This window comes from Fonsecaea monophora, assembly GCF_001642475.1.
Source record: "Fonsecaea monophora strain CBS 269.37 chromosome Unknown Scaff53, whole genome shotgun sequence".
Lineage (NCBI taxonomy): Eukaryota > Fungi > Ascomycota > Eurotiomycetes > Chaetothyriales > Herpotrichiellaceae > Fonsecaea > Fonsecaea monophora.
The window spans coordinates 127,048-149,212 of NW_019173984.1; the positions used below are offsets into that span (position 1 = coordinate 127,048).

Here is a 22,165-nt window from a genome sequence, read left to right on the forward strand (position 1 = left end):
CAGGGTGTAGACAGCAAGGCCTTTCCTAGGTCACTCAGTCTGCTCTCGCCTGTCGTATCCGACGCCAGATCCGGACAATTGGGCCCCAAAATGCCAGCACAAGACAGGGTATCGCAATGACCGAGGTCACGGGCAGGGCGATGGCCCAGAAATGGCCTACTCTGGTCGTAGTGTCCGCTATACCCTGCAAGTTCATTCCGAAATACCCAGTCACAAACGACATGGGGAGAAACAAGATGGTGACCACGGTGAAGACCAGGATAGCCTTGTTGTTCTCATCCTGCTGGGTCTCGACCAATTGAACGTTCTGAGTCCGCAATTGTGTGATTCGGTTCCTAAGCTCGTCAAAGTCGTTGATCCGCTCTCGAACTGTCTTGAGCACGGCGCTGATGGACCTCTCCTCGCAGGGGAACCTCTTCTCTCGCTCGATTCCGGCCTTGCCTTTGCTGAACGTTGCCGGGTCCAGTGACCTGCGGTACAACAGCAAAACCCGCTCCTGCTGTTTGAGCACATCGCGGATAATGTCGAGCTCTTCCGATGTCTTGTTGATCTCAAACAGCAGCGGTCTTGTTGCGTTGTACTCGACTTCCGCAGCCTGTGTCGTGTTAGCTGTCGTCGCCACAAAACGGTGTTCTCTGTAACACGCACCAATTTCTCTATCACTCGTTCATAAATGTCCCCCAGATCGAAGGTGCCCACTCCATGAACGTTCTGACTTAAACGTTCCAGAAGCATTATAACGACTGCCTCGGGTGTGACCATTGGACCATGTGGCGGCTCCTTCTCGAACTCTCCAGCTTCAGCAATGAGGTCGTTTCTTGCTTCCAGGAGCATCTTAGCACAGATATCTCCGTGGTGCAATGCCCAAGAATACAGCTGAGGCTCTGGAGTTGTCTCATTCTCTTTTCTAGCCCAGAGAGATTGCCACAGTCCAAAGAACATGTAGATGATGTGCGTGAACGCTTTCACAATGGTTCGTTGTAAGATGGCAGAGCCGCCGAACTCTGGGTCGCGGTCGTACTCCTCCATACCCGAGAGCGAGCGAACCCCGAGGTGTAAGAAAAGGGCAATGCCGTGGGTGGTTCGCAGAACTTGGATGATTTCATCAAAATCCTTCTCGGGGATGGTTGCTCCTTTCAAGAACTATATCGCACAGCATTAGCGCATATTCGCGCATCACACGACGCACAAACCAAATCGCTTGACTAACTTACCAGAATGACGCCCCCAACTACCGCTCTGAAGAGATTCAGAATTGCATGACTCTCCATTCCAGGCGTGATATCTTTCCCATCAGGTTTGACGCTCGCCTTGTCGATAGCTGCGTCTGATTTGTGAGAGGAATGTTGAACCAATTCAACAGAGGTGTTATCGGTAGCCGGCCCATTCGTGCGATCGAGAGGATTCCCCGTGCCATCTGACGTTTCCACTGAGTGGCCACCTGTATCTGCAGGTCCAGGGACTTTGTTTTCAGTAAGAGGCTGGGACTGTCCTTGCTGCTGCACATTTTGTTCGATAATATTTGGCAAAAACAGGTCCAAAAGTGCACTTGCTGACTTGATCAGAGCCTCGATTTGCTCACCACGCTGTACACCAGCTTCGGTATCCTCGGCGAATTGCTCGAATGTTCGTCCTTCCAACTTCAACAACTGTGTCAAGCTTTCCAAGTCCAAGTCGTCCAAGATCAGATTCTCATCGTAGAACAACTCTCGGTATGTCTCTAACAGTTTCGGTAAAATCTTATCCAATACGATGCGGCTGCGTCCAGCTCTGGTGCTCTCAGCACCTTTCTTGGTGTTTTTACGCAGTCGCCATTGAAAGAACGGAATGATTTTACGTTTCTCACTGCCGAGGCTGTTTGCAAAGTCTTCGGGACTTGGATCCGAAGATGGTCCCAGGACATTATCAGCACCACTGGCGAATTGTACTCGAGATGTTCGTTCCTGATCTGCGTTATTGGCCGTACGTTCGAATTGGTTGCGGCGTCGCATTCCAGATGATTCGCCCGGTTCCTTGTTCGTTGCTGGAATTTGAGGATCTGCCACCACTTGTTGATTGGACTTTGGAATCTGGAGGCTTTGAGATGCCTGGCTTAAAGCTGTTGCTCCGGCTAAGCTAATTCCCGGTGGTTTGGATCCTGATGTTTTCCTGATCGTGATTTCCAGGTTCGATGTATTGTGCTTCTGGAGAACTTCCAACCAGTTTAACCAAGTAAGTTCCGTCTCTTGATTCCTCTCGCCTTGAAAGAACAGGTCGAATTGTCCATTCTGTACACCTTTGTCTCCGAAAAGTCCCCTGGAGAGTAAGATTTGTCTGTGCTTATTCAACAAGCGCTGTGAACAAATCAGTTCATGAATACAATCCTTTGGCGTGGGAAAACATACAAACCAAGAATCGCAGTGATTGCGTTGATATCTGTAACGCTTCAATCGTCCCTTATGATCAAGCACTACTTGTACAGTGGGGTCGTCCTGGTTGATCTCGTTCACTGAGATGACCTGTCCTTGAAGTGCTGCTCCTTTGATAGGGGCGCACGTAACAACGGTGTCTGGAGCCAGTCAGTCTGTGACAGTCATCACTGGAATCATCATCACTTGCCTCCACTAAGAGACAAGCACCAGAGTTGATGGGTATGTACAATCTTGGTACATTTCTCCATGGCAGTGCCGGAGTTCAGTTGGGCGAAAGCGGGCTGTATGCAGGCATTGACCTGTCTATTGGTCAAGGCGGAGATGGATTGCTTCTGATCCTTCTCGCGGGTAAGTTGTAAACGATAGCGCGACTGTAACAATGAGCGCACCGGGAACTTCCTGTTCCCGGGGTCAGGTTCCTCTGGCAGCGCCTCCAGTTCCCTAGGCCACTCAAGACATAGATAGGGGAAATTGACAAATGTACAAGGTCTGTCGGGCACGTCTTGTAACGGTGTCTCTCCATCATATCGTATGACGCCAGGTTGCAAATAGTACCCTCCGACAAAGGTTTTCTCCTCGTTGCTAAACATTCGTCTCAGAAGGCCGTCAGCCAATCTGTCGATTCCATCTTCCAGTCCTGAGCGAGCGTATTTGTCGACCACGGACTAGTCCTAGAATTAGAGAGACCAAAGAGAGCCAGACGAGCGTCTTACCTGGATCCGGCTAGGTGTTGGGGATCGAAAACCCAAATGTCTGACATTAGTTGTGTCAGTTTGTAAGAAATCCTGGAGTTCGAAGAACTTACACCCATTCGACAGTTCCATCGGCAATCGGGTTCCCAGCCGCAGTTTTATGCTTTGCTGAATTGAAATAGAATTGATGGCTGTCCCCAGTTCCACGCTCTCCCCAGCTATCCATGATATGATGACACTCAACGCTTTGATCATCGGGCTGATCTCCTACGGTTGTGGGAAGGCTCGGTTGGTCGCCTAGTTGGTCTGGACCACGCTCTAGGTCCGGGAACAGAGCGTCATATTCGTTCACGATTTGACGGGCAGGGGCGATATATCTCTTATAGATTGGCAGATCCGGATTGCTCAGGTCGGCGGGAACTGCATCTGCCTGACGACTTTTCGCCTCACTTTCCTTCTGGGCTGGATCTGGAGACCGCGTTGGAGATTTCTCGTATGGTAGGCCTGCATCTTTGTATTCGTGCGCGCGGTAGCCTACTCTGTACACTGGAGAATCAGCAGGGTCGCCCATCTTGAATTGGTTGTAAAAGAGGAGACGGAAAAGGAATGGAGGGACAACCAGATCAAATCAAAGGGTCGATCTCTCTCAAAGGCTGCGATCAGCATCAATAAAGTATTCCATCAGGCTGAGGGGAGACGATTCTTCGACAGGACGAAATTTTGCCTTGCTGACCCTTGTTGTCGCTTAACTGAGCCACAACAGGTCTGGTGCGTCACCGCCTCGACGGCAGGTTGACCTCTACAAGGTTCCTGTGGGGATCGTCTTCAGATGGAACTTTGGGGGGTTGTGATGCTAGCCAATTGTCCAGCACCAAATCTAAAGTGAGCTTTCATTAGTTAAGACAAGTCTTACATAGCCGGGAACCTGGCTAGCTGACGAGTCCCCGAGTGCAAGGGGTTGGATTGCTCTTCTGCACGTCGAACGACAGTCGAAGCCACACGGAGGTGCCCTGGGGCCCCGAGTACGTGAAATGGCGTTCATCAACGGCACCGTTAGTGGGAGGGTGGCTTGTTTCTTGCCTGAGCGGTAAGCCATGGAGTTGTAGGTAGTGAAGAGGTCAGGCTGGGTTCCCACAGGTCTCAGTACAGCCTTTCAAATAGCTTGGCTTCCCTTTTGCTAGGGGCAGTAGCCAGGCGGTCCGAATGGCCGAACGCGACCCTGACACGGGCTGGATGTGATTCAGCCTGAGCACCAATTTCACCTTGGGAGAAGGAGGCCAAGGATTGAGACGCAAGTGGCGTAATGGAAAAAAGCAAGGGATACATCATCTGGTGGGAGGCAAATAGTCCGCCGTGCTGGTCATCATGCTGTTGCTCACTCTGCAGTTGAGTGGTTCGGGACGTCAAAACGGGCCATTCTGGCTGTTCAAGCCAGAACTTGTTGAGCAACGAAGGAAAGAAGTCGAGGAAACAGAAGACGAAACATCTTGAAGAATCACGTGTCAAACTCTGCGCTGGCAAGTAAAGCGGCGACGAAAAATTCCGTGATTGGAGGGACGGAGACTCGCCCATCTCAAAAAGTTTTGATCCCAGGAAGTTTTTCCCCGCATTGTCTGCGCCTTGGTAAATTTCGAGAAGCCAATAATGCCTGGCTACCGACCTCGTAGGGGAGGCAGGCCTCCTGTGAAAGGGCGTGCTGGGAAAAAGGCTTCTGTGGTTGAGAAGCAAGATTTCTTCCAGAGTTCGCGGTTAAAAGAGACAGAGTGGGTGACTTCAAACTATCCTTTTGTTGAGTCGTGCTCTGCTAATACTATTAGAGATGATGCTTCGCAAGATGAGCCCAGAAGCGTGGAAGATGCCTTGTATGCCGCCGAAGAAGACGAGTCTGAAGGAGACAACCTCCAGCCTCCGACTGACAGCGAAGACGAGACACCCGCCCCAAACTCCTACGCTCTGCTATTACAATCGCTCAGCGCACGAAAAGACAAGTCTGAACCTCCGAGGAAAAAGAGAAGGCTTTCGCGTAGTCAGGAGAATGGAGAACACTCAGCGAAAAGGACTGTCTCAGATGGAGAGCCGCTTCAAAACCAAAGCTCCCAGGCAAATGAGGACGAACAACCTCCAGAGCTTCTAGAGGGGGCACAAACAGATGAAGAGTACCTGGAAGCCGACGTAGCAGACGCTGATTCGGAAGATGAGGAGACCCTCCTGCGAGATCCATTCGAGAAACATTACACGACTGTCTCGGAACAAGATTTCAAAGCTGCAATCAAACAAGTGGATCAAAAGCAGTGGGATAGCTCCTCCTCTAGATCGGACTCCGGTGTTCGCAGCACGGTACTCTTCGCGACGCAGTATCCAGCCAAAGTTAATGGGCTGAATTCGACAAAAGACGCTTATCTAAAGCGTCGGCTGGTCGACAATGGAGACAAAGTTATGTCTAGTTTGTCTTCGGAGGAGAAGAACGTCGCCGCATGCGTGTTCAACTATGTTGACATCATCAATGGGTGTCGAAGTATTCAGAATTCAAGCCGTTTGCGTGACGTATCTTGCCTGCACGCTCTCAATCACATCTTCAAGACGAGGGATCGGGTACTGAAAAACAATGCAAAGTTGAGTTCGGCGTCCAATACTGAGGCACTAGACCTCCGTGATCAAGGGTTCACTCGACCCAAAGTCCTTATCATTGTGCCCACGAAGCAAGCATGTGTGCGTTTCGTCGAAAGCATTGTCAAACTCAGCGAACCTGATCAGCAAGAAAACAAGTCCCGTTTTCTGGAGACATATTCTCATCAAGATGAGGCTGAATGGCAGGACAAACCAGAAGACTTTCGAGCACTTTTTGGCGGCAATCACGAAGAAGACTTCCGGGTCGGGTTGAAATTCACCAGGAAGACCATCAAGTATTTTTCTGGCTTCTACAACTCGGACATCATCTTTGGCTCCCCTCTTGGGTTGATGCGCACAATTACCACAGGGGGCGGCAAGGACAAGAAGAAATCACACGACGCCGACTTTCTCTCGTCCATTGAGCTCGTCATCATGGACCACACGAACGCCTTACAAATGCAGAACTGGCAACATGTGGACTATGTCTTCTCTCAACTCAACCTTCTCCCCAAGGACTCCCATGGCTGCGACTTCTCTCGCGTCCGCCACTGGTATCTCGACGGACAAGCGAAATATCTGCGCCAAACGATTATACTGTCTGACTACCTGACCCCTGAAATTAACGCCTTGGTCTCGACGCACTTACACAACGTCGCTGGGCGAGTGAAGCTGGTGCCGACATATCCCGGGGCAATGCTCTCAGTCTCCTCCTTAGCCCTCCCATTCACCTCGAGCATACCTCAGACCTTCCTGCGCATCCCCTCGCCAAACCCCTTGTCCGACTCCGATGCCCGCTTCAAATTCTTCACCACCACGATCCTTGCGCCGCTCGTGCGCGACGCACGACACCAGCAGGGAGTCCTGCTCTTCATCCCCACATACGCCGACTTTGCGCGTGTGCGAAATTATCTCTCGACGTCCTCAGACGCTACCGCGCTCTCGTTTGGGAGTATCTCGGAGTACACGCCCGTCAAGGAGGTGATGCGCGCGCGTTCACACTTCCTCTCCGGCCGGCATGCCGTGCTTCTGTACTCGGAGCGAGCGCACCATCATTTCCGGTACCGGATCAAAGGTGTCCGGAAGATCTTGTGGTACGGCGTGCCCGAGAATCCCATCTTTTGGGCCGAGATCATCGCGCTCCTGGGACTTGGGACAGACACGAACAGAGCGCCACACGCTTCCAAGGGCGGTGCCAAGGGAGTCGTCCGGGCACTGTTCTCAAAATGGGATGTGTTGAAGCTGGAAAGGATTGTTGGCACCGAGAGGGTGGGGAGATTGATCAATGACCAAGGAGGCGATACCTTTGATTTCGTCTAGGGTTTATGTGATCGCCTCAAGAGAGCAGGGATTTTATCAATGTAGGACGTGTTGTTAAAAATAGTCTTTGTCTTGCCCACCTAAAAATGAGATATCGGCCCCATACCCACCCGAGAATTCTAATGGTGGTCTATACGTCCCTTTTCTGTTCTATTCCAAGGGCTGGTGCCAATTACTATCCTTCAACGCCCACTGTACGGCGGCTCTAACATCGTCCACGATAGCGGCGGGCTCCCACGTGGGCCGACGGCCGTCTTGGTCTTTATACACGCCCGTCCGCGTCAACAGGCTGACCCAGTTGATCCCGTGCGCGGACTCGTAGGTGTTGGCGCCTCGGATGTCGCTCTCGGGGTTGTCCCCGACCATGTAGACGCGCTTCAGTTTTGTCGGGTGGTGTTTGCCCACGAGCGACTCGCGGTACCGGAGCAGCTGCTTCTCGGCGAACGAGTACGTCGTCTTGTGCGGCTTGCCGATGACGCGCTTGTACAGCTTGGGCGCTTTGTGGTGGTTCTTGTTGTACGTGACGGCGCGCCACAGGCCCTCGAGCGCCTCGCGGAAGCCGCCCTGGCCTAGCCGCGACAGGTGGTAGTCGGCCGCCCAGAGCAGGTCCGGGTTTGAAAAGTACAGCGTCGGCTGGCCGTCTTGGAGAAAGCCGCTGTTCGGGAGCGAGAGGTCGCCGTTCTTGGACGAAAACGTCCCCAGGATGCCCTCGCGCGACAGCATCACGTCGAGGATGACTTGCATGTCCAGGCCCCAGTCGCGCGGGTCGTTGTAGACGAAGACGGCATCGATTTTCAGACTGTCCGCCGGCGATGTCGGGTTGATGGGTTTGGGCAGCGGGCGCGCAAACGAGGCGTAGTAGTCGCGCTGAAAGGGCTTGCTGAACGGCCAGATCTCCGGGTGCGCCATGTATATATCCCCAGGCGTCACAACGTTGGTAAAGCCGTACTGTTCAGCCACGTCCCTGCAGCGCCCATACTCGCCTCCGACCACCATGATGCATTTGTGTCGCAGGCTGTCTTCTCCATGGATCAGCTCGGCGAAGGGCGTGTGCGACTGGACAAAGTTGGAGGTATCGAGCGGTACGGAAAGGGTCGAGGAGAGATCTTTGACTCGTTCTGACTCATGCTTGCCGCCGCCGTTGGTGAGGAGCATGAAGGGAATCCGATTGCGCTGGAGGAATCGAAGCGTCGACGAGGCATGGGGGATTGGCTTGGAGCTCCGGACGAGGACACCATCGATACTATGATTTCAAGACATGATCAGAATGGGAGCCACAATATGGGGTGCGCGTGCTTTCATCGTACTCGAAGGCGAACGCAAAGTCCGGGGTCTTTTCATTGCTGCTATCGCTCTGGAACGAACGTCTTGGGGGATTCAACGATCGGCGGCACAGGTTCTGGAAACATGCTTGCGGGGAGGAGGAGAGAACAGGGCGACCCAGGGACCTCGACATGAGGCCCAAGCAAGGCACCCGCATTCTCAACAATGGTCATCGCCTCTCCTTCCAAGTGCGTGGGCTGTTGGAAGGGAAGGGCATTGGACATTGAGAGTCGCATTTTGCAACGTGTGGGGCGGGGTTACTATGTGCCAGCGCCGCCCTTATCGCGGCGCCACGTTACCTAATATCTGCAAGTAGTAAGCTCGAGCGAGACGCTTAACTTGCTCGCTTGTAATTAAAAATGGTTGTTGAATGACATGATGTGGCGGTTCGTGGTGTCAGACACCTCACGGCCGCTGTTTGGTACCTACATATATGGGTGGCTTGTGTGCGCGCTATGAAATGCCTGCAGTGCGAAGAGGGCGCTACTCTTCAGCCAAATCGCAGGATTGACAGGGCATTTTAGTACTTATATACAACTCAATCCGCTGCCTCCGTACCAAGCTTCAGGCGGCTCGCTGTCGTACCCGTGCTTATCACGCACGAAAGTTAAAATACTTGTGCAAGTAGACCAGGGAATTGTGGCCACCCAGAGACACACCCCATAGCGATCCACCAGCCCAAACAGGTAATGCCAAAGTCTTCCCTTGTGTACTTGTCAGAGGATCAAAAGAAGGATGACATCTTCCAGGACTAAATCCAAGAGGATTTGCTTGGTGATAGGCAGTGAAGACTGTGAGCGTTGCAGTTTTGGGTCTGACCCTGTCGCGGATGGACAATTCCCTGGTGGACCATTGTGCAACCGATTCATGCTCAGTGCAGTCGATCCGCCTCCTATTATGTGGGATGCGCAAAGTCTGCATGTTGCAGATGCAACACAGTGGGATGACACGTCGCAAGCGATATTCTAAAGGCTTCAGTTGTGGCAGAGACGGCCATTCGCTCCATGTTGTTGGTGTGGTGTGGTTTGACACAATGCACAAGAAGGCTCCATAATTTACCCGAAACATGTCCACTGAGGTAGAAGTTCATGCAGGGGAAGCCATCCACGAGGTGCTATTCTTATCTTGCGACACCTGGAAACAGGAAGAGCATATACGACTCACCACTGAGCCTCATCTGAGTAAAAGGACCTCAGCAGTCGAATATGGGAATGTAGCCTCGTACAGTTTCGCTTGTGCACGAGTAGTGGGGGCTGTCAACCCTTGGACTCGTAAAAGGCAATGGTATACCATGCTGACGATTAGCGCGGCCGCGGGTATCTGCCGTTGGGCCTCAACTGAGAACCTCCTTTTACTTGTAGTGGACCAGATTCCTGCTGGGCGATAATGGCACACAGGGAAGTGTCGATGTGAGTTTTACTGGTGCCTGTATTTTGACAGAGAGGGCGTCTGGCTATCTCAGAGGCCCGGCTTGACCGATACACCGAATCTAATCGTAGATGCTGTGTAAGTGGCGTTGATGTGGTGAAAGGAGTCGCTCTGAGGTGACCATCAAGCATAAATGGCATTAATCCATTGTTGTCTTGCCGGAAAGGAGAGGCGCACTGGGAGGACAAGGGTTGCAGATTAAATGGGACCGGATGACAAGATATTCCTCGTACTCGCTACCAGGCACAAAGTACTGCACGGAAGAGCCATGCCGGGGCGGGTGGCGGAGCGCAGCCAAACGCCAAGTCGGAAAAAAGAGAAGGCGAGTGGGTAGAAAAAGGAGGCACCGCGCAGCCGCTATTCAAGGGTGGGGACCACGTGATAATTGGGTCAGAAGCCACAGTTTCTTTCAACCTCCAACCAACTTGCTCCATCGTTCCAAATTTCCAGTTTTCCCAAAATTTTTCCCTTCAACGGTTCGTTTCTCAGCTCTGAACTATTATGCAACGTTCAGAGGCCCAACAATCTATTAGGCGCTCTCGGCAACTCCTCTGTGCTGGCCTGAACCCTGCTTGAGTACGCAGTGTGAACACATACTCGAGACACGAATAATGGGTAGCGTGTTGTTCTTGTGATCGCGTATTCCGAGGCACTGCTCGCATCACATGCACCCACACACCACCAGCATCGGTACAAGGATAGTAGCAAGGAAGCCGCCCTCGCTAAACTCGCGAGTCTTTTATATCTCAATCTCTGGAATCGACCTACGGTAAGCTCAATCAAAAACACCGTGGAGGAGGCTCTCAAGCGTGGGAAGTACAGTAATACGAGCATTTGCCCAGTGGGTACAATGATGACAAACGTACAGGTAGCGAGCAAAATCCCATTCACATGGTGTCCGGTTCTGCCGCTGATATGACGAAGGCACAACGCCATGTTACAGGGGAGGCCCTTGCTCGATACATCGCTCTTGCAACGCCAAAACTGCTCGTCAACTTATACCCCCGTAAGAATGATTGGACTATAGTCTTCAAGACGAAGAGAACAGTATAGCCCGAGCAATGTCCCCTGCTGTTCTGTCTGGCACGCCAACAATTGTTCCCCTGTTCGAAAAATTCGTGGGTTATCCGTTATCCTGCCGTCCACCCCCTCCGTCTCCAGCCTTATGGATCACTTTGGCGTCCACCCTCTAGACTCAGCACTTATCGCTCAACCACACCATGGCATGGCCACACGGCCATTTTTTCATTCCATGACTATCTGGCTGTCTCATAATACCGTGATTTGGGCAGACCAGGATTGTCAGCTCATGGCCATTTCTGTTTATGGTCTGGACAGGGATGGCCAGCCATCAGCTGTTTTGGCATGAGCTATCCTTCAACTTTCATGAGTTCCAATCCCAACAAGAGTTTCCAGTATGTGGGATTCTCAGCGTGGGTCATTGCAGCCTGTTCCTGGATCCTTCAGGTTCCTCCCGTCACAAAACCCGCTCAGGGTTTGCCACGACACATGAGGCTCGTGCATGGTTGGCAGCAGAACTTCCATCGCAATGCTTACCATGTCTCATAAGTCTCCCCACCTGCTGGGTTGTGTGACGAGGGCTACGCCGGGTCATCTTGTTATTTTCGATCGAACTTTTGCAGTCCACAGTCATGGGGACTGGGCCTGAGCTCGTTCTCATCATTTCCTTATCGCGTTCGAACATGATGGAGGACAAGGGTGTGTGGTAGGCTGAGCTGCGACAAGGAAATTCTCGATGCTTCTTCCCCGTCCTCCTTCGCTCTCGCTCTCCATTTGATATGACTTTCCCTTATACCCTCTCTCCATTCTCTATGGCTTGACGTCTTCCAGTCACTCGCTACTATTACGGTTGCCACACTCGCTTTCACGGGTACCGTTGTTCCAACTTTTCTGTCTTTCGTTTTGTTTCATCGCTACAACATGGTTTTTAATACTCTCTCTTGGGCCACTTTTCTGTTTTTGTCGAGCTGCAGGGCACTCAGATATGATCCAGCTTTCCTTCAGTATAACCTCAACCAGAATCAAACGGCAGAGAATCCGTTAGATTACTGGGGAGAATGGAAAGACCATCAATACCACCCTTCGCCGTCGAACTGGCGGTTCCCTTTCTATACCCTGTTTCTCGACCGATTCGTCAATGGTGACCCTAGCAACGATAATATCAATGGAACAGCATATGAGCACGACCCAAATTCTAATCAGATGCGCCATGGAGGCGATCTCCAGGGCCTTGTTGATACACTGGACTATCTCCATGGCATGGGTGTCAAGGTATGACTGCAGTATCACCATCCATGTATCCTGCTAACCAGCACAGGGACTGTACATTGCTGGCTCTCCCTTCATCAATAGTCCATGGGGATACGATCAATACTCGCCGCTCGATCTATCGGTCTTGGACCAACATTTCGGTACCATCGACATGTGGCGAGCCGCTATACAAGAGATACACGCCCGCGGTATGTACGTCATCCTGGACAATACATTCGCTACGCTAGGTGACCTCATCGGATTCGACGGTTACCTTAATACTACGACCCCCTTTACGCTGTCGGAGCATCAGGTACAGTGGAAGTCGGACCGCCAGTATCATGACTTCCACATCGGGAATAATTATAACAAGACATGTCAATACCCAAAATTCTGGCTGGAGACGGGATTTCCTGTTGGCGAAGATGTGACGAGCCAAATGATTGGCTGCTACGACAGTGAATTTGACCAGTATGGCGACACAGAGGCCTTTGGCGTCTTTCCAGATTGGCGTCGTGAACTGTCAAAATTCGCTTCCGTTCAAGATCGTCTGCGTGAATGGCACGAACCCGTTCGGCTCAAGATCGAGAACTTTTATTGTATGATGATCGCGCAGCTTGACATTGACGGATATCGGTATGACAAGGCCACGCAGTCCACGGTTGATGCCATGGGATACATGAACGATGCAATGCGCCGGTGTGCTCGTCGATTTGGCAAAGACAACTTCTTCACCCCCGGTGAGATCACTGGTGGGAATGTCTTCGGGTCGATCTTCCTGGGCCGTGGGAGACAACCTGATATGATTCCCGAAAATTTGACCATGGCTGCCACAATGACCAACACTTCGGCAGACAGATATTTCCTGAGAGACCCCGAACATGGTGCGCTCGATGCTGCCGCCTTCCACTACACAGTCTACCGCACTCTGACTCGCTTCTTGGGTATGGATGGCAACCTGGAAGCTGGTTACGACGCGCCCCGTAACTTTGTGGACATGTGGAACACCTTTCTACTAACTAATGACTTTGTCAATCCTAATACCGGGAAGGTCGACCCCAGGCACATGTACGGAGTTACGAATCAGGATGTCTTTCGATGGCCCTCTATCACCAACGGTATCCATCGCCAGTTGTTGGGTCATTTCATAACCGCAATCCACATGCCTGGCGCTCCTCTCCTGCTCTGGGGCGAGGAGCAGGCGTTCTATATTCTGGACAACACAGCGTCAAATTACATCTTTGGTCGACAAGCAATGTCCTCGGCGACTGCCTGGCAAACTCACGGATGCTACAGTCTCGACTCCACACAATTCTTCAAAATGCCGCTGAATGCATCGCGTCATGGTTGTCAGGACGATACAGTTAGCTATGACCACAGAGACCCGTCACATCCCGTCCGCAACATCATTCATCATATGAACCAACTTCGAGAACAGTTTCCTGTCCTGCAGGACGGCTTTTTCTTGCAACAACTGTCCAACCAGACTCAAGAGATCCAATACCCTGGCTCCGGTAACGTGACAACCGAGACGGGTATGTGGTCAGTGATGCGCTCCGCATTTCCTGGTATTCAAGACCTTGGTTCTGCTGGCGCAGGCAATCTTCCCGTATGGCTCCTATATTCGAATGCAAATGCATCGACCACGTATACCTTCGACTGCAACAACAATGATACAGCTCTGAATACTACGAGTCTGATCGCACCATACGACGCTGGAACGACTGTCAAGAATCTTTTCTACCCTTACGATGAGGAGACTCTTACCGACAGCGTCCATCATTTGGGAATCAACGGGTCAACAAATCCCAACGGTTGTCTGAGTAGCCTGCACATGGCCGCCTACGACTTTAGAGCCTACGTTCCATTGGATCAGTGGGTAGGTCCGAAACCAATGATCACCAAGTTTGTCCCTGGCCATGACGTTCGCATTGAGTCCAAGGTCGGCGCGAATGGCACGGAGTCCGTCAATATCGAGCTTCAATTCTCGGTGGAAATGAACTGCGAAAGTGTTACAAATGGCATCACGTTCAATTCCACTACTGAATTAGGGACAACTCCTACCATCGACCAAGCTAGTGTCCAATGCACTAATCTTGCAGACCCTGAAGCTCCTCCATATGTCGGTGCGATTGCATCAACCTGGTCCTGGTCTGCCACACTAAACAATGTCGCCAACGGCATACACGCAATTTCCGTCCGCAATGTCTCATCTGAAGCTGGGGAACCTACAGATGCTGTTGATCGGTTCCTCTTCCGTATTGGACAGAGAGACAATCCGATGGTTTTCACAAGAGCCGCGAACTACTCGTCCAGTCTTCTTACCAAGAGCAAGAATGGATCCCTGGTCATTTCACATACGGCGGCTGGAGCGGACAAATGGCGATATTCTACGAACTGGGGATCATCCTTCTCGGAGTGGATGCCCTACACGGGCGGAAAGACGCAAATCGAGAAGCAGGCTTGGACTGGAACCAAATTACAGTCCTGGAAAGGTACACATGTCCGCGTGGAGTATTTCAGCCGCCTCGCTGGTAGTAGTGACCATATCCAGCAAGGCGATGTTGACTTCAGCACTCCTCGGAGGTTTCCTCATCTTTTCTTGAACGGGCCGTACAACCAATATGGATTCGACGCTGGACTCGACGGCAAAATGAAGCTCGAAGGCAATTCAACATGGACCCGTCATTTCATGACTGAATGGAGTCTGAAGGGTGCGCTGGCCCAAATCAACGTCTGGGGCCTCAATCCGGATGGCAGACCTGATCAGACAGTTGTCATGGGAGATGCCGATGGAGATTCAGTTCTCGATCGTCTTCCTCCTTCGTCGCTTGCCGCAGTCGTCCTAAACATTACCCAGCCACCCCCCAAGCCGCATTTGGGATGGAGAGTTGTCATAGATGATGGCAGTCTTCATTTCAAACTGGTGCCCTCCGGCAATATGTGGACTCAGCTCATCCTCTACGTACTCCTCTGGACCGTCCCAATCATCACAGCAGCCTTTGGCGTCTGGTCATTTATGCAATCATTCTACCAAATCAAGTTTAACGAGGTTGGCATATCGGAGAAATCTGGACTGATCCCTGCAGTCTTCAAGAGACAATTCAAAAAGCTAGTCGATGAGGAAGCACCTCCGAGTGGTATCCTGGCAAAGTTCTCCCGTAAACCGAAATTCCTGCAGCCGTCAGACACCGTCATCGACCAGCAGAAGAGGCGTATCGTTCTGATCGCAACGATGGAGTACGACATCGAAGATTGGGGTATCAAAATCAAGATCGGGGGTCTCGGCGTCATGGCACAACTCATGGGTAAGAACCTGGGCCACCAAGATCTCATCTGGGTTGTACCCTGTGTCGGGGGCGTCGACTATCCAGAAGATGAAAAGGCGGATCCCATGACAGTGACAGTCCTCGGCAAGCCATACGAAGTCCAAGTCCAGTATCATGTTCTGCGCAATATCACTTACGTGCTGCTCGATGCACCCGTCTTCAGGCAGCAAACCAAGGCCGAGCCTTATCCACCTCGAATGGACGACCTTTCTTCGGCCATTTACTATTCGGCGTGGAACCAATGCATTGCCCAAGCCCTCAATCGCTTCCCCGTGGATCTATACCACATCAACGACTACCATGGCTCTGTCGCTCCACTGTACCTCCTCCCGAGGACAATCCCTGCTTGCCTGTCCCTGCACAATGCCGAATTTCAGGGTCTGTGGCCGATGCGAACAAAGCAAGAACGGGACGAGGTGTGCTCCGTCTTTAACCTGTCTCCCGAGCTGGTGCAGCGGTACGTTCAATTTGGTGAGGTTTTCAACCTTCTGCACGCCGGAGCGTCGTATTTGAGAGTCCACCAACAAGGATTCGGAGCAGTGGGTGTGTCCAAGAAATATGGAAAGCGGTCATATGCCCGGTATCCCATCTTCTGGGGATTGAAGAAGGTGGGCAAGCTGCCAAATCCCGACCCGTCCGATACTGGCGAGTGGGATAAGAAGCTCCCCAACGAATCCGAGATTCAGATTGACCCAGAATTTGAGGCCGCGCGACCTGAATTGAAGCGTCAAGCTCAGGAATGGGCTGGCTTGGACCAGAATCCCAATGCTGAGCTGTTCGTTTTCGTCGGACGTTGGTCGATGCAAAAAGGTGTCGACCTGATTGCAGATGTGTTCCCGTCGATTTTGGAGTCGAATCCAAATGTACAGCTCATCACCATCGGGCCCGTCATTGATCTATACGGCAAATTCGCAGCGCTCAAATTGGAACGAATGATGAAACTGTATCCTGGTAGAGTCTTCTCCAAGCCCGTCTTTACAGCTCTACCTCCGTTCATCTTCTCTGGAGCCGAGTTTGCGCTTATCCCATCGAGAGATGAGCCTTTTGGACTCGTCGCCGTCGAATTCGGTCGCAAAGGTGCCTTGGGAGTTGGAGCAAGAGTTGGAGGACTGGGCCAGATGCCCGGCTGGTGGTACACTGTCGAGTCTACGACCACTGCCCATCTGCTCCATCAATTCAAGCAGGCTATACACGAGGCCTTGAGCTCGAAGACGGAGATCCGGGCCTTGATGAGGGCTCGATCGGCCAAGCAGAGGTTTCCAGTCGCACAATGGGTCGAAGACCTCGAAATCCTGCAGTCCACGGCTATTCGCATCCACAACAAGGTCGAAGCTACGAAGCATCATAGTGCTGCCGCAGATCTTTGGGGATCGTCTGTCTGGAATACTCCTGGCGGATCGGGTGCAGTCACGCCAGCGGGTTTCCACACTCCCACATTGGGCCAGTCGCGGTCAACAAGCTATGCAGCCTTACATTCCCTCACCGCGCGTCTCAGGAATCTAGGTCACAGCCGAGAACAAAGCCAGGACACCGCCGTCGAGCGTCCGAGCTCTAGTCACTCGCGAGCAGTCTCTGGCCTTTCCCGCTCAGCATCCCTTGGGTCACGCAGAGGTCCTGGCCACGTTGATACCCAGGACGAGCACGATGGAGAGGAACCACACACACCTCCACATCTCCCTCCTGTACCAGATGTTGAAGGAGACGACACTGGACTTGGAACAGCCACCACACAAAACCCAAATGAAAACTCGGACGAAGATGACGACGACATGGACAGCGATTTCGAGGATGACGATGGGGAAGGCCTCACAATACCTATGCAAACATCCGGGCGATATCAGCGTCTGGCTGTGAATGACGATTCTCCGTACTTTGCACAATCGAGTCATACACGCCGATCAAGCAGAATGGCGGGCCTTGAACTCAGTCCCTTACCAAACAGTCCCGGTTACAATGCTCACACGCCTGGGCCAGGCACACCTAGACCGGAATCAGGGCTTCTTATCCCACCACCCGCTTTCACAGAAAACAACCGCGTCTCAAGCACCAACTCGCTGCTTTCCATGAACACTATCGTTGGAGAGAAGACAGACTTCCAACTGCAGAAGGTGGACCCATTCTTTACGGACAGCAACGGTGAATTTGCCAAAGCTTTCGAAAAGAAGCTTGAAGATCTCAAAGGGAACAACTCGGAGTCTGCGACGTGCATTGAAGAATTCCTGATCAAGTCAGAGAAGCAATGGTTCGACACCTTCCGCAATGTCAAACTTGGAAGGCATACGATTCCCTCAAGTCGCACGAGCTTCCACACCCACCGCGAGTCTCGCCCGACGTCGGCTGCCCCATCTATCTATGGAGGCAACACCGATCCTGACTCTCAACCAGACCCGAACAATCTAGCGGATGAGTTTCTGCTAGGCAAGGACTACAAGCCACCTACTGGTCTGAGGAAATGGATGCAACTACGCATTGGAGATTGGCCTATATATGCGTTCTTCATGGGATTTGGACAAATCATCGCGGCCAACTCTTACCAGATCACTCTTTTGACGGGAGAGGTTGGTCAAACAGCAGCCAAGCTCTACTCTGTTGCATCCATTTATCTCGCCACGTCAATTTGCTGGTGGCTACTGTTCAGGCGCTTCCAGTCGAGACTTTGCCTGTCTCTGCCATTCTTCTTCTACGGTTTGGCGTTCATCCTGATCGGAACTGCTCATTATGGCTCGACCGTCGGCGGCCGTGGATGGGTCCAGAACGTGGGAACGGGCATGTATGCTGTTGCTTCGTCGTCCGGCTCCATCTTCTTCGCCCTCAATTTCGGCGACGAAGGCGGCGCGCAAGTCAAAGCATGGGTATTCCGAGCCTGCGTGATTCAAGGTACACAGCAGATCTACGTCGTGGCCTTGTGGTACTGGGGTGCATATCTCAATCGACGCACGGTCGACGCCCTCGTCGCCACTCCTGACCCCATTTCGTCGACCTGGAAAATCACAGCCATTACCCTGCCGATTGCGGCTCTCCTCTGGTGTATCGGTCTGCTGATGTGGTTCGGTCTACCTAACTACTACCGACAAGCCCCCGGCAAAATGCCGAGTTTCTATAGAAGCTTGCTGCGCCGCAAGATTGTTCTGTGGTTCTTCGTCACAGTCCTCATCCAGAATTTCTTCCTGTCCGCTCCATACGGCCGGAACTGGTCGTTCCTCTGGAGCAGCTCGCACACCAAGACCTGGCAGGTCCTCCTCCTGGTCGTCTTGTTCTTTATTGGCGTGTGGGCGGCGTTTCTGTGGCTATTTGGCGTGCTGTCCAAGTCGCACAGCTGGATCCTACCACTTTTCGCCATTGGTCTCGGAGCCCCTCGTTGGGCCCAGATCTGGTGGGGAACCAGCAACATAGGCCTCTATCTTCCCTGGGCGGGCGGTTACACGGCTTCGGCGCTCGCTTCCCGCGCGCTGTGGCTGTGGCTCGGCACCCTCGACGCCATCCAGGGCGTGGGACTGGGCATGATCCTCCTGGCCACACTGACGCGGGTGCACGTCGCCTTCACTCTCGTGACGGCCCAAGTGCTGGGTTCGGTGGCAACCATCGTCGCCCGAGCCGTCGCACCGAACAAGATCGGCCCCGGCCCCATCAGCCCAGACGTCAGCGGCGGGGTGGGTCCGATCTGGCAAGCCTGGTTTTGGATCGGACTGGTTGCCAATCTGAGCATCTGTGTCGGGTATTTCAAGGTAAGAGCTTTTCTAAGTCGTGGCAACAACGCTTTTTTTTTTTTTTTTTTTTTTTTTGGATAATCAGTGAGCTAACATTTCTTGTTCTTCCCCTCTACAGTTCTACCGCAAGGAGCAATTGAGCAAACCATAAGCGGGTCCGAGATTGGGGGCTGTTTTGATCCGGTGTTGTAATGATTCGATCTTGGGACGGCTAATGAAAAAATGGATACACGGGGATGGGTATGGGTATAAATATGGATATGGATATAGAAATAGAAAACAAAGGATGTACAGGATGTACAAGGTGAGGGATAGAACTTACTTGAGGCAACAGGACATCCAGACCTGTCGAGATATACATATACTTGTGGGAAGTGGGATCAGACTTGTAGGCCGGACTTGGTATATGTATATGTATAAGTATATGTGTTTCTACCGAGTACCTCGTACACGGACAAAGTACACAAGTACATAAGAGATTTGTTCAGTTTCGTGTTCTCGTCTTTTTGGCGTTGTCACAAGTGTTCTGTTGAGATGAGAGGTCTTTTGGGTTGATTATTGCATGTACAAGTATATGTATGTACCCATCCCTATCCGTCCCTCCTTGTATATATATACATATATATGTGTGTGTGTGTGTGTATGTCATCAAGGGGATACAGCCTTGTCACGTGCCATATGTCTATCCATCTATCCCACTCTCCTCGATAATCACTATTGTTATCACCTCGGACTTGTGCTCGTACTCATACTCGTACTAGTACTTGTTCCTCCGCGTGGCTTACCGCATACACTTATACGTATAGGTGTAGGAGTATTATGTCCTGTTAATTACTTCGTATACATGTGCATTGAGACACGCGATACTCAAAACAGAGCAAGTGTCGAGGATGTCGTCGCCAGTGTCATCTGTTCCCGCTACAGATTTACAGGGATGGTTTTTCATGCTGCCAATCCAGAGCGAGCTTTGTACCTTCTTCGTGCCAGAGACATTATCGGGAGTATAGTAGTGGCTTTCTCGATGTGGTATGTATAGCAAAAATGATGAATGTCCTTCCCTTCCTCGCTCGCTCCTAACATCTCTGAGACTCACTCAATCACTCACTCACTCGCTCAATCAAAGTTCGCCGAGTCTCTCGGTGCGTGTCCATCCTCACAACACTCTCAGCCATTACCAGATGACGCCTTCAATGTTGACGACTCCACCCACCACAATGTCTTGTGCAGTAACGAAATATGTACCGAGTACATACCGTCAAACATTGGTGTACAGATCGAGTCGAAAATACTCACCGCCGAACATTGATTCGCGTAGTCAGCCGAAGGACGCACGCCTGGGTCCCTGGCCCTGATGATTGATTGTAGCATTGATCGAGAGCGAGTGCACATTTGGAGACGACTTACGGTATAACTGACACTTCTTACCGCAGCTAGCTGATCACGCAATGAACGCTACGAGGATGCAGAGTGATCCTCATCCTGGGATATTTCCTGTTTTACGATTGAGCTGAGAACAAACGAAGCCGCTCCTCTCTGCCCCCGACTGCGCCCAATCGTGATATTCAACGAACAAAAAGATTCTGAGCTTGTCAATAGTCCTCTGTGCAAGCCATCTGACCAGAAAAAGGCTTGGAACGGGAGCTCTGAATACTCTGAGAAGGTAAAGTCCACAAAGCATCGAGATTATTGAGGTCAAAACAAATCCTGACAAGCATGATGAGGCTGGAGCAGAGTGACCGGTAATGCAGACGTGACCAGTTTGCGGAAGGCATATCTAGCTGGGACAGGCCAAACCTAGGCCATGACGATGTAGTGGGCATAGTGCTTGAGATATGATGAGCGTAACGATGACCAACATGCGTTCGTGCCACAACCTACCGTCTGCCAACAAGAGCAAATGTAATGATCTGGAGATAGGTGCATTGGACAAATGAGTCGGGGGCCGGACTGGAGCCTAGCAGCAAATGTGTAGAAACTGGCGTTTATGTAGATGCCGCCTTGGTCGGAGGCTTGGACAATCATGGACCATGCTGATTCGACACTTGAAGATAGCATGAGTATCCAGATGAGGAGATGGTCGAATTTATGTGGATTCCAAATGGTCTGTCTCTTGGTTGAGAATGAATCGGTCGGGGTCAAGAAGTGATAATGATTACTTCTAAATTCAGCGCCCCAAGACTTAGGATCATTTAGGTAGACCGATCACCTAGAGCTGCAGACGTCTTTGAGAATCGGCCGCATCTGGAAAAGTATTCGTGTGGGGGCTATGGCCGGAACCAACAGCACGGACACCGAACAAGTTCGTCAGCACAATATGCAGCTTCGTCAAGACCTGAGTTATGCAAGTCAGATGCCCCGATGGTTCGCTTCGACATGCCTTGGACGCTTTCTGGCCTGCGCGTGTGAAATGGAGAAAATATATTGGGGTCAGACCGCCGAATGAAGTAGTCGGCAGTTTTCCACGAACGGCCCGCATATCCTTTGAGGTGTCTTGACCGATGGACCTACCTAGGCAAAGGGGCCATTGGAGTGAGGCTTGTAGAGGTGTTCTGAAAGGGAATCGCGTAGGGCATCCCGCTAAAGTGGTTGGTTGCTGACTGGCTGACATATCTCTCATCCTTTGAGGGTACCAAGGCCGATATAGAATCTTCTCGTTAAATGCTCAGACGGTGCCGCAAGATTCCCCGTTGCGTGGTGAACTGGGTTGATGGAACCTTCCGCAAGCAGATACTTCCAAAGGGTCTCTGAGCTCATCGAATGCCCAGTTCTCAAACAGAGAAAACAGGGAACCGAGGCCGTCTCTGATTGGTTGGTGAGCTTTGACTTAGCTGCAGAACTGATGCTATACTTATCTCGCAGCCATGTTGGTCGTAAGGCTGGACCACGGAAATGTCTTGTGTACCTGCATTAGGCGTGGCAAAACTCACCGATTGGCTGCCCGTCAGTTGTTGTTATGAGGCTGCTCCAGCAACAGGTGTAATGGGCAAACCACCATGGGCTTTGGTCCAAGCGTTTCCCAGGATGCCATGACGACAGGCCATGCATTTGATGAGAAGATGCACAGATCTTAGTCATTT

General features: G+C 51.7%; 4 protein-coding genes across 4 annotated transcripts; 2 read left to right on the forward strand and 2 right to left on the reverse strand.

Moving 5' to 3' along the window:
- Positions 1 to 34: 34 nt before the first annotated feature.
- On the reverse strand, positions 35 to 3,674 carry AYO21_07152 (hypothetical protein; the record flags this gene model as incomplete). Its single annotated transcript, XM_022657109.1, has 7 exons — positions 35 to 595; positions 649 to 1,143; positions 1,215 to 2,333; positions 2,385 to 2,548; positions 2,650 to 3,076; positions 3,125 to 3,164; positions 3,217 to 3,674. The coding sequence occupies 7 exons, from the start codon at positions 3,672 to 3,674 to the stop codon at positions 35 to 37; spliced, it is 3,264 nt and encodes a 1,087-aa protein (XP_022510598.1).
- A 1,073-nt stretch (positions 3,675 to 4,747) lies between these two features.
- On the forward strand, positions 4,748 to 7,030 carry AYO21_07153 (hypothetical protein; the record flags this gene model as incomplete). Its single annotated transcript, XM_022657110.1, has 2 exons — positions 4,748 to 4,866; positions 4,921 to 7,030. The coding sequence occupies 2 exons, from the start codon at positions 4,748 to 4,750 to the stop codon at positions 7,028 to 7,030; spliced, it is 2,229 nt and encodes a 742-aa protein (XP_022510599.1).
- Positions 7,031 to 7,180: 150 nt separating this feature from the next.
- AYO21_07154 (TIGR01456 family HAD hydrolase) lies at positions 7,181 to 8,577 on the reverse strand (the record flags this gene model as incomplete). The annotated part of the gene is made up of 2 exons (XM_022657111.1): positions 7,181 to 8,273; positions 8,396 to 8,577. 2 exons carry the CDS (start codon positions 8,575 to 8,577, stop codon positions 7,181 to 7,183), a joined length of 1,275 nt encoding a protein of 424 aa, XP_022510600.1.
- A 3,145-nt stretch (positions 8,578 to 11,722) lies between these two features.
- On the forward strand, positions 11,723 to 19,239 carry AYO21_07155 (hypothetical protein; the record flags this gene model as incomplete). The annotated part of the gene is made up of 3 exons (XM_022657112.1): positions 11,723 to 12,073; positions 12,120 to 19,106; positions 19,207 to 19,239. 3 exons carry the CDS (start codon positions 11,723 to 11,725, stop codon positions 19,237 to 19,239), a joined length of 7,371 nt encoding a protein of 2,456 aa, XP_022510601.1.
- Positions 19,240 to 22,165: the final 2,926 nt, after the last annotated feature.